The sequence below is a fragment of the Citrus sinensis genome, chromosome 8 (genome assembly GCF_022201045.2).
Source record: "Citrus sinensis cultivar Valencia sweet orange chromosome 8, DVS_A1.0, whole genome shotgun sequence".
In the NCBI taxonomy this organism is placed as follows: Eukaryota; Viridiplantae; Streptophyta; class Magnoliopsida; order Sapindales; family Rutaceae; genus Citrus; species Citrus sinensis.
In genome coordinates, this window is record NC_068563.1 from 27,031,432 (window position 1) to 27,046,452 (window position 15,021).

General features: G+C 33.4%; 1 protein-coding gene and 1 long non-coding RNA gene across 4 annotated transcripts; one reads left to right on the forward strand and one right to left on the reverse strand.

Moving 5' to 3' along the window:
- Positions 1–581: 581 nt before the first annotated feature.
- Positions 582–4,157, forward strand: LOC102613895 (uncharacterized). 2 transcript variants are annotated; one of them, XR_371773.4, is made up of 3 exons: positions 733–1,706; positions 1,815–1,896; positions 2,015–4,157. It is a non-coding gene; the product is annotated as an uncharacterized LOC102613895 (long non-coding RNA). The 2 variants fall into 2 exon arrangements; XR_003066992.2 differs by having other exon boundaries at positions 582–1,706; positions 1,815–4,157.
- A 5,376-nt stretch (positions 4,158–9,533) lies between these two features.
- On the reverse strand, positions 9,534–14,356 carry LOC102614381 (P-loop NTPase domain-containing protein LPA1 homolog 2). Of its 2 annotated transcripts, none has more exons than XM_006487981.4 (8): positions 14,168–14,356; positions 13,868–14,041; positions 12,747–13,066; positions 12,114–12,195; positions 11,468–11,890; positions 10,659–11,393; positions 10,395–10,505; positions 9,534–10,226 (listed from the first exon to the last, which is right to left on the reverse strand). In XM_006487981.4, the coding sequence occupies exons 2-8, from the start codon at positions 14,033–14,035 to the stop codon at positions 9,849–9,851; spliced, it is 2,217 nt and encodes a 738-aa protein (XP_006488044.1). In that variant the 5' UTR covers positions 14,036–14,041; positions 14,168–14,356; the 3' UTR covers positions 9,534–9,848. The 2 variants fall into 2 exon arrangements, with proteins under 2 accessions (XP_006488044.1, XP_006488045.1); XM_006487982.3 differs by lacking the exon at positions 14,168–14,356 and adding an exon at positions 13,358–13,427 and having other exon boundaries at positions 13,868–14,016.
- Between the last annotated feature and the right edge of the window lie 665 nt (positions 14,357–15,021).

Genomic DNA, 15,021 nt, shown 5'->3' on the forward strand with positions numbered 1-15,021 from the left:
TACAACGTTGCAAACTCCTTATAAATGAGAGCATCCACACCTGTTAATGATTACACACACACACACACATAAGTCACAATTAAAATTTTAAGGTATCGTTAATTATTCTAATACATCATTTTACAATCCATTTGGTAGCTTATCTGTAAATACTGCTTTTCGAATTTCAATATCTAATTTTCACAAAAGAAAAAAAATCAAATTTAAAAAAATTAAAATAACCTAACCCAACATGAATCAAAGCAAATTATAAAAAGAAAAAGAAAAAGACATTGCCTTCAGATTTGTGGCTAATATTTATCAAATTCAATTCAGCGTAGTAATTAATAGTTGGAATATACATGGATCACTTATGACTACGTATGTAGGTGTATCAATAATTTATTTCATTCCGATCTTTTACGGTTGTGAATTTCGTGTGGCACGAATGAGTTAGCACGCAATGGTCCGCAATGGTCCATGGGGTTAATTATTAATATGATTTCTCAATCGATTCGGGCTTCAAGAAGAAATTAATAATGTTAAATAATTAATACTTATTATGATATTTTGTCCCATATTATCCTTAACATTTACTAACGTTCTACTAAATGTTTTCTAGAATATACAGCCAAGCATCAGCCAATCAGAACTCGCGATTATGAAGAGCACCAATAAGAAACTGACAAATACTTAAAGGGCCAATGACCTTCGCCAGCCATTTTTGTATAAATATACCCTCTCTTCCACCCTCTCTACTCTTGTAAGCTTCCTAACACACACGCCTCACTCTCTCTCTCTCTCTCTCTCTATAGATCTCAGAAATACTGAGTCTTCGTAATTAATTTCTAGGGTTCTCTTTTTTTTTCTTTTTTATTTTTTTATTTTTGTTGATCGGTTTTATTGGTTAGTCTCTGTAGCTATAAAATTTATTATTACTTGTAATATTACTCTTTTTGACGGCACCGGTAAAATCGTTTTGAAATCTCCTTTTGATGGCAATTTTGGCCGGAATCTGACTTGGGTACTGACCAAATTTTTTCTTTTTTTCCTGGTAAATCTGATGGGATAAATCGAACCCAGAGTCCCAGATAGCCTTTCCGATTCTATCTGAAAGTTTTTATTTTTATTTTAATTATTTTACCTTTTTTTTTTTGGAGAGAAAAAATAGGGTTTTGTTTTGTTTGGTTCTGAGTTCAACTTGTAAGAGTAGATTGGTGCCCTTTACATAATCACTTATACTTTAACCAACGGTAACTCGACACGTCAGCCAGTCATCGTATTCTTGTGCTAAGCTGTTCAAAAGTTGCAAATTTTCCAGTCCCCAATTTATTTTTATTTATTCATTAATTTCCATCACCAAAAGATCTTGGGCCAGCTGATTTTTCATTTTTTTTCCCCTTTTATAAAAGATTTTATGCAAACCTCTGAATTCAGTTGGAGTGAAGCTTAGCTGCATGGCGAGATTGATATTTGACAGTCGCTGTTTGCGGGTGTAGCATCATCAAGATTCACATGCAAATACACGGCAGTGATGTGATAATCTCTTGCGAAGCACTGAGAATCTTGATGATGCTGCATCAGCAATAAGCGGCTTAAAAAACACTACTGAAGAATATTATTGAGGCCTCACCAGTGCGACTTAATTTGCACTGGAGTTTTTACTATTCAACAACTAGTAGCTAGAATGCTTCTGCTTTCGGTTTCTGTTGCTGTCAGGTGATCAGGTGGGCATAGAGATATTTTCCTAATCCTGTTATCGAATCTATTAGGGCAATCTTTTTACTGGATTCACTTATCATTTTTTTATACACCTATACTATTGCTCTTTGCAGGGGAGAACAGGATCTTGTTGACTCTGCAGATCTATAATTATTCTTCTGAACACGATGCAGTATATGCTTTATTTACTAGACAGTAAGAATCTTTCTGATGCAGCTCTTCTTTCGTAGCCAGCATATATTGATTTGTTTCGTAGATTATACACATATATATATGTTTAATTAGATCTATCTATAATCTATGAACTCAACAGAGCTTTGATTTTGATTATATCGAGGGTTTTCAAAGCTTTGGTGTTGAAGGACCAAGAACTTGAAGCCCTTTGTTGAAAGCTCAAGGAAATCAGAGCAGAAAACACCTGAACAAAATCATAGAGCAATAAGTGAGTTGGATGATTTTTTTTTCACTTATTATTTATTAAATAATTCCTGAAATTGGGTTCCACAACTGCCTACCATGCTAAATTTGTCTTCACTATAAATGATTGAAAAATTAATTTAATTATTTTATGGATATTCTTACAAGTGGTTTTGTATCTGTGGATAGAGTAGATCCTTTGAAAGCTGAAACTGCTCTGAAAACTTCATTAGTATGCGAAAATATGCATATAATATGATGGCAACATGTGTCGCAATGTCACTGCCATATTTCTTGGCTTTATTTTATAGCCATTAGCATTAATTACCCATCAATCTTATTGGTGGACCAACCACCCGCTCACCATCTTGCTGTTTCTACTCTTTGCAGACATATTTCGTGCACACACATATTCCACCTTCTTCAATAATAGCAACACAAATATTTCTTAAAATAACTTCAGTTTCGCTTTTTCAGTATATATACATATATATTCATGGCAGTCATGATACAGTCATTTAAAGTTTATGGAGATCTGTGTGCCCCTATCACTATCTAATCCATGATTCTCATCTATAGTTATATATATATATATACGCATATGTATATGCGCCCATAGTTCGTACTGTTTTTCAGAATGTTGTGTTAATTCAAAGTATCTCAAAGTTGTGTGGTGATCGGTGAAGGATGCTTAACATGATTAAGCAGAGTCCAAGAGCTTTTGAACTTTAACTAATTATAAGACTTAGGGTATACGTATGAGACTGTCAAACTTTGGTTAATACCAACCTTTACTTCGGCTCTGTTTGGTTTTATCTATGTAGTGATAGGACTTCTAGTTGTTGTGACTTGTGAGATTAATGTTAGTCAACCCAACTACGTTGAGTCCAACAGCTTTTGAACTGTAACCAAGTACAAGGCTTAGAGGTATATATGCTTGAGATTGTCCTTAAAACTTAGTTGTTTCTGTATAATAACCTTGGCAAACCAAAATCTTGATTCCACAAGTAGTTTGCAAGCTAACAATCATCAGAGATATGTTGGCCACTTTTACAGATATTTGGCATGTCGATTAAGTCATATAATTAATGATTTCATTAAGCATTAAGACTGTAAATGCATGTTAGCTAACTTTCAAATTAATGAGTCTGTATAAGCGTCAAAAATGTTATTGCAACAACATTTTTGAAATTTTTTACAACAACATGAATTGATTAATCTACAGATTTAGAATATAATATACATGGATTAAAAATATTATAATGTTTACAGATTTACGTATTTACTAGTAATAATTTAAATTTTATACTACACCCTTCGGCTTTTCTTACAATTCTGTTCTTCTCTTTTTTGGTTTATCTTTATCTTTCTAATGGAATGTTATTTATGAGATGGTGATCCAGTAATGATATTTGAATTAGCCCTAGTCCTCTAAATATGATAATCCAGTTCAGTTCTGCTTAATATCAATGAATAATGATCTTACAGTTAAATGTTTTTCGTGTCATGACATATCATTAGAAAGATGCATGCGTTGAAACTACAACGCTCATTTTCATGCGACTTCCACAAAATACTTTGATTTTTGGCTTCAGTGGTTAGGAAACGTTAAATTCATGTTCTAGAATGATATATGCTTACGCATTTGCTTTTGAAAAATGCAAGCCGTATGTTTTGCTGATGAAAAGACGTATATATATATAATTGGGTTGAAATTATATATGTGTGCGTGTGAAACTAAATCTTATTGGTCACATCTCAGGCTCTTGAAGGAAACCAATTGAAATTAGAAGTATCATTCCAACACCACTGGCTTTTTTTCTTTAGTAGAAACTTGCAACTCAATGTTCAAATTTTGTACTCTAGTTTCAATGTTTGGATCTCCTATCTTTCAATGTTATTACCCTACTGTGAAATGGAGACTTTGTAAGATACAAATATTCTTTTTTGTTTATTTTTTTATATTTAATAAATAAGAATTGGTGCATGTAATTGCTATAAGCAATCCATTTCAATAGCAAAAGCCATATAAATATTCAGCAACGGTGTTGGGTATAATTTATTTTTATTTGATTCAAAAATTAATTTTTACACAAAATTCTAATGACATATTTAGGGTGCGTTTGGAATTGAGGTGCTGTAACTTTTGAGCTACAGCTGCTGTGGAAAAAATAATTATTAAACAAAAATTAGTAATATCTAGTAAATATAAAATTTAAATAATAATTTTGACAAAATTATTAAAAATATAAAGCTACAACAGCTAGTGTTTATCAAACATTTTAGTGCTGTAGTTTGGAAGCTACAGCTGCGCAACCTCAATTTCAAACGCACCCTTAATTAGAGAAATGAAAAGAGAGAAAAGAAAAAAAAATAAAAGAAAAATGATAGATTTCATATTAAACTATTCTTTCCTCATATTCTCTCTTTCTCTCTCCTTTCCGTTCGTCTTCTCTCATTTCTTCTTCCTACCAAATATGAGCTAAATTCTGAAAGAATTCTTAGCGATGGATATGTTGCAGGCGCTCACATTTGCTGGCGTACGTAGCAAACAATCTGATTTAACGTTACAGCTTCAACGATTTGCCGCTGCCAGCACAAAATTAGCAACTTTCTCCCCCACCCCCCACAACCCAAAAAAGAAAAAGTTAGGATATGCCAACCACGTGAAATGATGAGTAGAAGAATCAAAACAATATCCAATGTTCTCTTCTCCAAAAAAAAAAAAAAAAATCCTATATTCTATCAACTCTTTAGGCTTTTAGCAATATATTCTCACCATTCTAGCTATTCTTCAATGTGAGATGATCAGTGGCGAAGCTAGCTCTATTTTTTGGGGTGGCTTAGATTTTTTTAAAATTCAATTACTTCTCAAAAAATTTATTCTATACAAATGAAATTATTAAAATACACTAGACAAGTAAAAATTAATAATAAAATTAAAAAAATACAATGTAAATAAAAAAAACACTATCGACGAAATTTCGTCCTGCGATTCTTCAAAAAAGAAAACACATATATTATCGTATCTTAATTATATTGTCTGCGATAATAATACATTAGAGAATTATTAATTATTTTATCAAAAAAATTTGACAAAAGTATAAGCTAGTAACTAATTCAAAAACAGTATGAGCATGTGGTTACGGCAGAGGCAGGCTGTCACTCATGAGGTGGCAACTTAATGACTTGAACAGCTAAGTTTTAGGGAATTTAGAATTTGAATAATTGGATCAATTAGTCAGGGATTTGAGTTAATTTTTCGATTTAGAAAAAATAGATATTGATTATAATTATTAGTTATATTTTTATATTTTACTATAATTTTTTTATAATTAATTAATATTTTTTTTCAAGAAACTAACCCGGGCTGTCCTCAGAGCTTCGCCTCTGGAGATGATGATCTCATTTAACTCTGTTTAGTGGAATGACATTTGGATTAAACGAAAGTCTAGAAATAATGATATGTAAGTGTTGGTTTAAAAATAGTTTTGCAGCAGAAAATATTTGCATCACAATTCTCATACAATATATAAAATTAGCATAATGCAGAAATCGTACCTTAACTTTTTCGTAGAGGTAATTTAGCCTCCCAAATCACAATCTGTCACCACCAATTTTGTTAGATCACAATCCTTTCCCAAAGATCTTTCAGGTTATAATTCAAGTTTGATTTGCACTTGACGTGTGGACGCTTTATCATTTGCTAACTCAAATGAAATGACAATCACAAACATAAAACTATAATTAACTCAAGATTGAGATTGCAATAAAATCAATTCCTATGATATTTAATAAGTCTGACAATCATTTTAAAGTTAATTAAATCTCATATATGATTTAGTTTATCAGTAAATTCATACATGATTAAGACAATTCATTCAATAAATTTATTATAGTCTAAACATAAATAAAATGCTCAACTCTATTTATCAATTGCGAACTCAATTTATTTAATTATAAGATAACTTGTGTTTGATCTGCACTTGACGTGTGGACGCTTTATCATTTGCTAACTCAAATGAAATGACAATCACAAACATAAAACTATAATTAACTCAAGATTGAGATTGCAATAAAATCAATTCCTATGATATTTAATAAGTATGACAATCATTTTAAAGTTAATTAAATCTCATATATGATTTAGTTTATCAGTAAATTCATACATGATTAAGACAATTCATTCAATAAATTTATTATAGTCTAAACATAAATAAAATGCTCAACTCTATTTATCAATTGCGAACTCAATTTATTTAATTATAAGATAACTTGTATTTTATATCTTCTGTGAATCCATATAATAATCACATAAAATACATATAATATGATTAAACGGACCTTATTCAAAATATTTATACAATTAAGATATTTGATAAAATATTTCAAATATTTTATTAATTAGAAAATAAATGATCAATATGTTTTAAAGAACACTTAATCCCAGCAATATGACCTTAGACCAAATTACATGATTGATATGTATGATGATGATCCCATGTTCATCACCTAAAAGCTGACTATAGAAATAATCATTTAAGATGATGATCCCATGTTCGATTCTGTTGATATGTATGACCTTAAGCCAAATTACTTTTTTTTTCCCCTTCTCATATCATTCAAAAGCTACATGTTGAAAATACATACATATATAATACTTGAAATTTTTGCTCTAGTGGTTAAGAAACATAATATTCTTGCTCTGGCATGGTATATTTGTAATTACCTTCTCTTGCGTATCTCTACTTCCCCCGACGAAAAGACAGTAGAAACATCCGCAGGTGGAATATATGGAAAATATGAAATAGAATCATATTTGTCAGAATTTAGGCCTTTGGAGGACATTAATAGAAGTTAAAAAGTTTTTATTTCATAAAGAATCCAATCTACATTTGAAAAGAAAACCGAATAATATACATTTACAAGAGAAACGAAATAGTTTCATTCTCCAACTCACCGATTTTTTTATGATAAGAGGAAGTTGATTGATCTTCTTTCTCAATTTTATGTACTTTTTTGTCATGTCCAATCTGGAATTAACATACAAAAGTGATTTTTTTTTTAATTATATGAGACTAGATTACAACTCGTGTTATATGAGTTTATTATTAATTAGTAGGATTAGCTTATATTAAATCTTATATATCACTACTCATATTTTATTCTTTTTAATATTCGAGAAATAATTACTGTACTCACATTTCAAAAAAGAGAAGACTGCATTTACAACAAGTGATATTTACACAATCTATTTAACTCTCGTAGAACTTACTAGTTGCATTGCTCAGCTCTTTTAAGTAACTAATTATTAACTACGCAGCAGATTGTATAATAAATTTATGATTTGCAATCTTTACTTTTACTCGTGTAACAAATAAAAGGCAAGGAGAGGTTGATTAACGTCTACTGATTTGTTAAAAAATAATAATAATAATAATAGCCCAAAATTTTGCTAGGTAATGCCAACCACGTCAAACGATGATTAATTGAAAAAAAAAAGAAAAAAAGAAAAAATTCCTCCCAACTTTGTGTCAATTAGTTATTAGGCTTCTAGCAATTATCACAATTCTATTTTTCATTTTGGGTTTAACGTTTCTTGTTTGTTAAATAAATTATTTTGTGAACCAACTCAAATCAACTTAATATGAATGGGTTTTGGGATGAACCAACTTTTTGCTTTTGTTATCATCGTCTATCATAAGAAGGCAAATGTTGATAATACAACGTTCTTTTTTATGTTATTACGCCGCACCAAACCATATACTTTGGAATTTTAGCTCGAATGGTGAAGGAATCATCAAATTCATGTTGTAGCATATGATAAGTCAGCAAGATGTGCACCTAGTTGTACCTATAAGTATTTTTTGAAGTGTAAAAAAACTACTTAACTAATACACACTTCCATATGTAAATAACTATTTTTGACTGACAAAGTATGAAATTTTTCTTAGAGTTGCACTCATTTGATCTCTAATGGCGTCGTCAATTAGAGAGAAACTTGAGCTACCATAATTATAAAAAGATATGATATGAGTGTGTAGGTAAGTTAATAAATGAAATCAAACGTCCACGTTGTTCTATAAAACTTAGAAAAAAAAAAAATGCTTCAAGTGGTATGGGTAACATATACAATAGGCCGACGTGGGATGAGGAGACCTTCTCCACTGCCCACCTCATTTTATATTTTTTACCCCTATTTCATACTTCCCTTCCCCAATATATATGTTTTTTAATTTTTTTTTTTATTTTTGACGAGCCTTCCGCAATAAATTCAACGGGCTACTTATAACTTATTTATGTTTCTTCTTATAGTAGGTACTATACTACAAATGCATAATTTCAATAGTAATGAAATTAAATAAATAAATAAACAAAAGAATTGTAAATTAAATAAATAACGAAATCCCTACCCGTTAAAAATTAAGAAGAATATGAGAATTATTTTTACTGATACCTCCACCAGCCCCTAAGTGCCTGTCTGATATGGCTTATTTAAGATACATAAGTGCTTATTTAATCGCATAAACACTTTTAAAATTTTTTTATGGTGTTTGGTTATTTTTTTAGTAGAATTTTTTTAGCTTAAATAAGCTAATTTACCTCTACTAGCAAAAGCCCAAAATTTGAGCTTTTGGGAGTAGAGGTTAAAGAGTTTTTCCAAAAAGTATATAATATAAAAAATATCACACAGTTTAATGGTTTAAAAGTGCTTTTTTTATTGACAACTAAACACCCAATGACTTTTTGTCCAAAAGCTCTATTTATATAAGTTTAAAAGTGCTTTTTTTATTGACAACTAAACACCCAATAACTTTTTGTCCAAAAGCTCTATTGCTATAAACTCTACTGTTATAAGCTCTTTTTAATAAGCTGTACCAAACGAAACCTAAATCCATGGTAGATTTTCCTAATTCATGTTTTGGTTAAATAAAATTTCTATTTATTAAAATTCTAATAATTGTCCAAGAATTGCCAAATTTAACATATTTGTTATGCATTACAATTCCAATTTAATTGGTTATTCCTGTTTATTATATACACCTCACTAGCAGTCTTCTACCTCCTGACTTAATTGATAAAATTTCTTTGAGAGAACAATCTAAAGTACTTACTAAATAATTTAATTAATAAAATTTCTCTGACCGAATCCTTTAAAGTGCTTGATCAATTTCTAAATATGGACCGATTGCAGCAGGCAGCAGGCTCTCACATATGCTAGCACAACACACATGCAGCCGAGTGAGGGCATTTCCCAACTTTCTTAGGAAATAAAAGTTCAACCTCCTTCTTTTCCCCTTTTCCCCCTTGAAAACAAAGATCCCAGTCCCCGACAGAAAACTCTTTTTGATTGGATACAAAACTGGGGTGGCCCCAGAAACGAAGAAGGAGAAAGAAATAACTCTGAATCGGTCTGACAGAATTTAAAATGTAAAATCATTAGAGATGATGTTATAGTAAATATTCGCCTTAATGCTTAAAACAGGAAATTTTAAGAACATAAAGAAAGAGCCACATTTCAAAGACTACTACTAAGCGTTGCTCTGTACTCCAGAAGGGAGGAAAACCAATTTAAAACAAACTTAAATTACCATTTACCTAGAAGAAAAGGTGTTTCCCAAAAAAAAAGAAAAAAAAGCAAAAAAAGAAAGAAAGAACAGAGACGAGAACAGATATGTGAGGGGTAAGCAAAAGTAACAACACTAAGAAACTGTGACAAAACTGGTCCGCTACCTCAGAGGACCACCAGAAAGAATGGGATCACTGGTTATTGCCCCATGCTTCCCCAAGGCTGAAATGCTGAGAGAGCGTTTTCTCACTCTGCGATTGCCAGAAGGAATCAATTTCCTTTCATTCTTCTCCATTCGAGGAGGAGAGTATGGGCAAAATGTCTCAGGCAATTGCTCGCTTCTTGTTCTCAGGAAGCGGTCGAGATTCTGGCTATACTTTTCTCCTCTCATGTTTGGTGTCTGGGCCTCAGTAACAGGAACCATCTTCTCCTTGAACTCTTCCTCTGCATCAGACAAATAGCCACTCCCCTGAGTATCTTGCATTGCCAGATCATCGTACTCTTCATCTGATTTAGACTCTTCATCAACAGATCCTATCTGTATAATAAGAACAGATCAAAATGTCAAAAATCTCTATCTATGAAAAACTGTAACCTTTCGCACCTCACATCACAGACTATATACTATGATATATCAATATCAATTTACATGACATGCAGGATGCCAGTTACAGATCAGACATGCTGAAGTTACGATAATTGATACCTCTTCAAGGGCTTGCTCGTCAGTTTTATCACTAAGATCCTCATCGCTGTCAGCCTCAAGTGGGTCATCAACCTCTTCATCACTGCCGTGGACTGACTGTTCCTCCTTGAGCTGTAGGGACAAGAAAAGAAGCATATAAGTCCAAGCTTATAACGGATGACCTCTAAGAATGATTATAACAGCTCACTCAAGAACCTTCCGAAGAGTTGCTGACAACCCCTATAACATGTTTACTAATAAAACTAACATTTGTCCTAGGTATACCTCCTTGGAATGTCCATCAGACATCCTTGGTGAGCTACAGCAAGAAGAGTGGTTTCTACTACCACAATCAGTTTCGGCCCTAGATTCATCCACACTTCCTGCATGACTTGTGCAACCGTCACTGATCCAAGCACTGATCCCAAAGTGGCCAAACTGAAGATTAACCGATTCTGCCTTTCCAATCTTTAAAGGCCCATACATCGGATTCCCCATTCTCTCCTCAGTCCCAGTGACCAGTATAGGCTTACCATTACTGTCCACTGACGTAACAGGCCAAGCCTTGGCGACCGATCCATCAGTATTAAGAAGAGCCATCAGATGCCTAGAAGAACCTTTTCTCTGGATCAGTTGAAACATCCCCTTGGAGCTCAAGGAATGTGCTGCACACTGGTTCCTATACTCCTCAGCAATCACAGTGACTGTATTAGTGGTTGGATCATAAAGCTGCTCTCCTCCTTCACGCCTGCGAAGGCAGCTGAAGACCGTTGCATGGATGGCTGCTACACTCTTGTCAACATTAGTATTGTTTATTTTGGGGACCAGATGCTTGTCAGCCCGCTGACAGAGATAATCCTGTATAGTTCTAATATTTCGAATATACTTGACATATTTATTTTTGGCTGGGTCTAGTGTCATGTACTTTGCGCGGACTGCAAATCGTTCCATGTGTTTATCTTCATTTGTGATGTATATCATGAAAGGTATGATTGATGGGTGTTTCTTCATAAGCCCCATCTGCAGATCATATTAAAATTGAGAAAAGCATAATAAGAGCTAATCTTACAACATAAAATAAAGACATTACATACCACAAAATTCAGGCTTAAATGAACACCCTCAACAACAACTGATTCATTCCTTTCTTCCCATGCAGTAATCAGTCGATCTAGGCTGTCAATGACCATCTCACTTTGAGCCTTAAATCCTTCAATAGCCATCTGCTTTGGACTAATCAATTCAGCTGCACTGGAACCAACCTCTGGACGGATATCGGATTTCCCAGTTGCTGAACTATTGGATGCTTCATCCTTTGGAACTGAAAGTGCAGCACCTGCCAATTTTCTGGCGTGCTTTTTAGCCTTTGCTTCTGCAACTGCGTCAGGGTCCAAGAACTCCCCTGCATGGTAGGTTGAAGCCCAGAGTAGAGGGTTTTGTTTCTCATCAACAAAACTCCTCATCATGTGCCGAATAGAATCGGTTGAGATTACTGTAGTGATTCCCAACCTGCTTCCCTGCACGACAAGTGGGAAGCACTAAGAATATGAGTGGTGGAAGTACATAACTATTGATAAGCAATTAAATCCTACACTTGCCAGTAACCCAATTACTACATACAAACCTAAAACTATATCCCAAAGGGAAAAGAAGAAGACTAGTAAAAGGGTACAAAAGCTAAAATGGAAATTTTCATTTAGACCCCAAAAGCACAACAAAGTTTAAACAGCAAAGAAATACCAGCAATGCTGACAAAGTAGATTTGCCACAGCCGCTAGTGCCACACAACAGCACAGTTACAGATTCCTTCCTTTCTCGGATTCTGCAAGAAAAAATTAACATTTCATCTATGCAAACCAGATGATACAACAAGGAAAGAAAGAAAGGAAAAAGAAAAGACATTTTCAAAAATATCGCTTGCAACGCCATAGCAACAAAAACATTAGCAATTTGATTTTAATGTAATGCCTAAACATTTATCCAATTTCATTGCACAAAAATGACAGCTAAATTGGATACTGCAATCCCAACTAGGCAACTGATGGACATGAAGCTGCATCCCCTGAATAAGATATCAGGCCTTTAAGTTTCCTAAGGCTCCAAAAAATTTCACAAATATGCTTATCCAAAACTACCCAAACCACTTTCAGTTCAATAGTCTAACAACCACATCCATATTGTGACAGGAAGTGTGTACCAGATTGAAATAACATATCCAGCTAACTGGAAGTACCATGACAAAAGGAAACCGTGTTTTGATCAACAATACCAGAAGCACAAAAGCATTGGCATATGCAAACTCCACAATCAAGAACTCGACTATCCACTGTAAATAAAAATATTTTGCAGAAAGGAACAATATGTTAACCATACCTGCATGCCAAAACCAAGTCAGCCCTCTGATTATGACCCACATACTTGTACTCAGTCAGAGCATCACAAACAACATCTATGAAAGTTTCTCTACTAATAACTACAGTAGTGCGTCTTTTGTACAACTCGAATGGTATTCTTTTACTTCTATCACCAGACTCTGAAACCTCTTCTTTACAAAAGCAACTGCCAGGATTACAACCATCATCCTTTTCAAGATTTCCTTTCAGACAATGTGATCCAAATACCTCCGCTCCTTCTTGGTGATGAGCACTGGTAGGACTTTCAGTTCTTATCATTTTGAAAACCCTTTGACTAATCTGAAGAAAGCAAAATTAAAATGATCAGAGAGAGCTTGCCACTTGCTTTAATAACACAAAACTATCAAATAATCTTTAAGCACCAATTGTCAAAATTGACAATTTTGATCATATTGTTACAAACCCAACTTAACCAATCAAAATTATGAGTATTAAAAAAAAAAGAAAAAAGCAGATGGAAACAATGGATTTTTATTCTGCATTGTACTTCCAGGAAAAATAAGGTTCCTAAAACTGCTTAATAAACATCAGCAACAGCTGGCTATATGGAAACAATGGGAATAATAGTACCTAGTAAACAATGCTCCAAAAATGGAATAACGGAGCAACTTTCAGGATCTCATCCGCCTTCCAAATGCTTCTATAATAACATAAATGTGATTTCATAAATTACTTTCAACTTTTACAAAAATATGACCCCAACGAAAGATAAATCACTCTTAACACTTTCAACTCATATTACACAATACATAAAACCACAATCATCTCACATCAACCCAGACATGACAATACCACTAATTTGATCCACACATTTAACAAAAACCAGACAGAAATTTCTCTTTACTCAATAAATCAAATAGCTAAGAGAAATTTTCCAGAACACATTGCATGCAGCTCAGATCAGCAAGTTTTGTCAAAACTATATCATCAAAGCTCAAACCGGAAAAGACGCCTTTCCAAACTCCAGTGTCAGCTAATCGACTGAAAATTTTTAAAAATCCGCAACAATTTGCCAAAATAATCTCAGATAAATTTTAAGAAAAAAATAATATCTATATATATATGGATATTTGTGTTTACCTTAAACGCATGTCGTGCTTTACAGCCCATTAGTTGTAAAGTACTTTGCAAAACGGGACGCGTGTACCGAAACGACGCCGCGGCGGCGGCCGAGTTATTGGCTTGCTCCGCTTTTTCCTCCTCATCCATCACTGCTATGTACAACACCTTCCCTCCTCCCTCAGCCATCTTTCCCTGCGCGCAACGTAAATATAAAATTAAAAAAAAAAAGAAAAAAAATAAATTTTAATTTTAATTTTGAATACGAATTTGATAACAATGCAGGCGTCGGTAACAATGCGGGAGAGAGACGATGGCAACCTGCTAAGGGCGTAAAAAGAAAACAAACACGAGAAGCAGTAGATCGAGTGAAGAGGTTTTTGAAGAGTTTAATAAAGTGATGTAAACAAATGGAGCTGAGGCCGAGAGGATCGGCAACTAAACGACGTCGTAGTAGTGGAGAACTGACACGATCTCGCCATTGCTGTCACCTGTCATGCGCTCATCGCAACAACACAACAAACATATGATTCCACGAGTCTCGTTCTTATACAGCTTCTCGCTCTTCAGAAAGTAAGCAGAGTAACCGCTTTGGTTTCTTTCTTTTTTTTTTTTCTTTTTTTTTTTAATTTTTGGGTTTTGATGAAATGACGGATTTGGCCTTTGGATTTTTAGAGGAGTTGGTGGGGTCCTGGTTACGGTGATCGAGGCATGGTAGGAACGGTAATTATTCGCAGCGTGTGGGGTTAGAAAGTGTGGCGGGTTGGATGTTAGCGTGTGAGGCCTGCGAGGTTAAGACTCGAAGTAAGTGCCTTGTATGGTTTAGAGATGCTTTTCAGCAAAGACATCAACCAAATTTATTTTATTTTATTTATTCTATGTTAACAGACGTTCAAAACTTACAGTGAATCTTCTATTTAAATTGTGATAAAACTGATAATTCAAAATTAAAAAAAAAATTATGGTAGTAATTAGTAAATATGCAGTTTTTTTTCACTCAAATGTCATAGGAATCACGTGAAGATATCGTTATGATATGTTCATACTGTAGAAATCGATACTAAATTTTGATGAGCATGTCGTAAAAGTAATGAAAATTATGTGATGCACATATGATTATGATTAAAAATTAATATAGCTTTGAAAGATGGATTTTTAATTCGTAATTTGAATGT

Excerpts from the sequence above, each read along its gene's own strand:
- LOC102614381 (XM_006487981.4), bottom strand. The coding sequence starts at position 14,035 with ATGGCTGAGGGAGGAGGGAAGGTGTTGTACATAGCAGTGATGGATGAG. Across the intron at positions 11,891-12,113 it reads CTACTTTGTCAGCATTGCTG|GGAAGCAGGTTGGGAATCAC; the intron begins GTATTTCTTTGC and ends CTTGTCGTGCAG. Across the intron at positions 11,394-11,467 it reads ATTTAAGCCTGAATTTTGTG|ATGGGGCTTATGAAGAAACA; the intron begins GTATGTAATGTC and ends TATGATCTGCAG.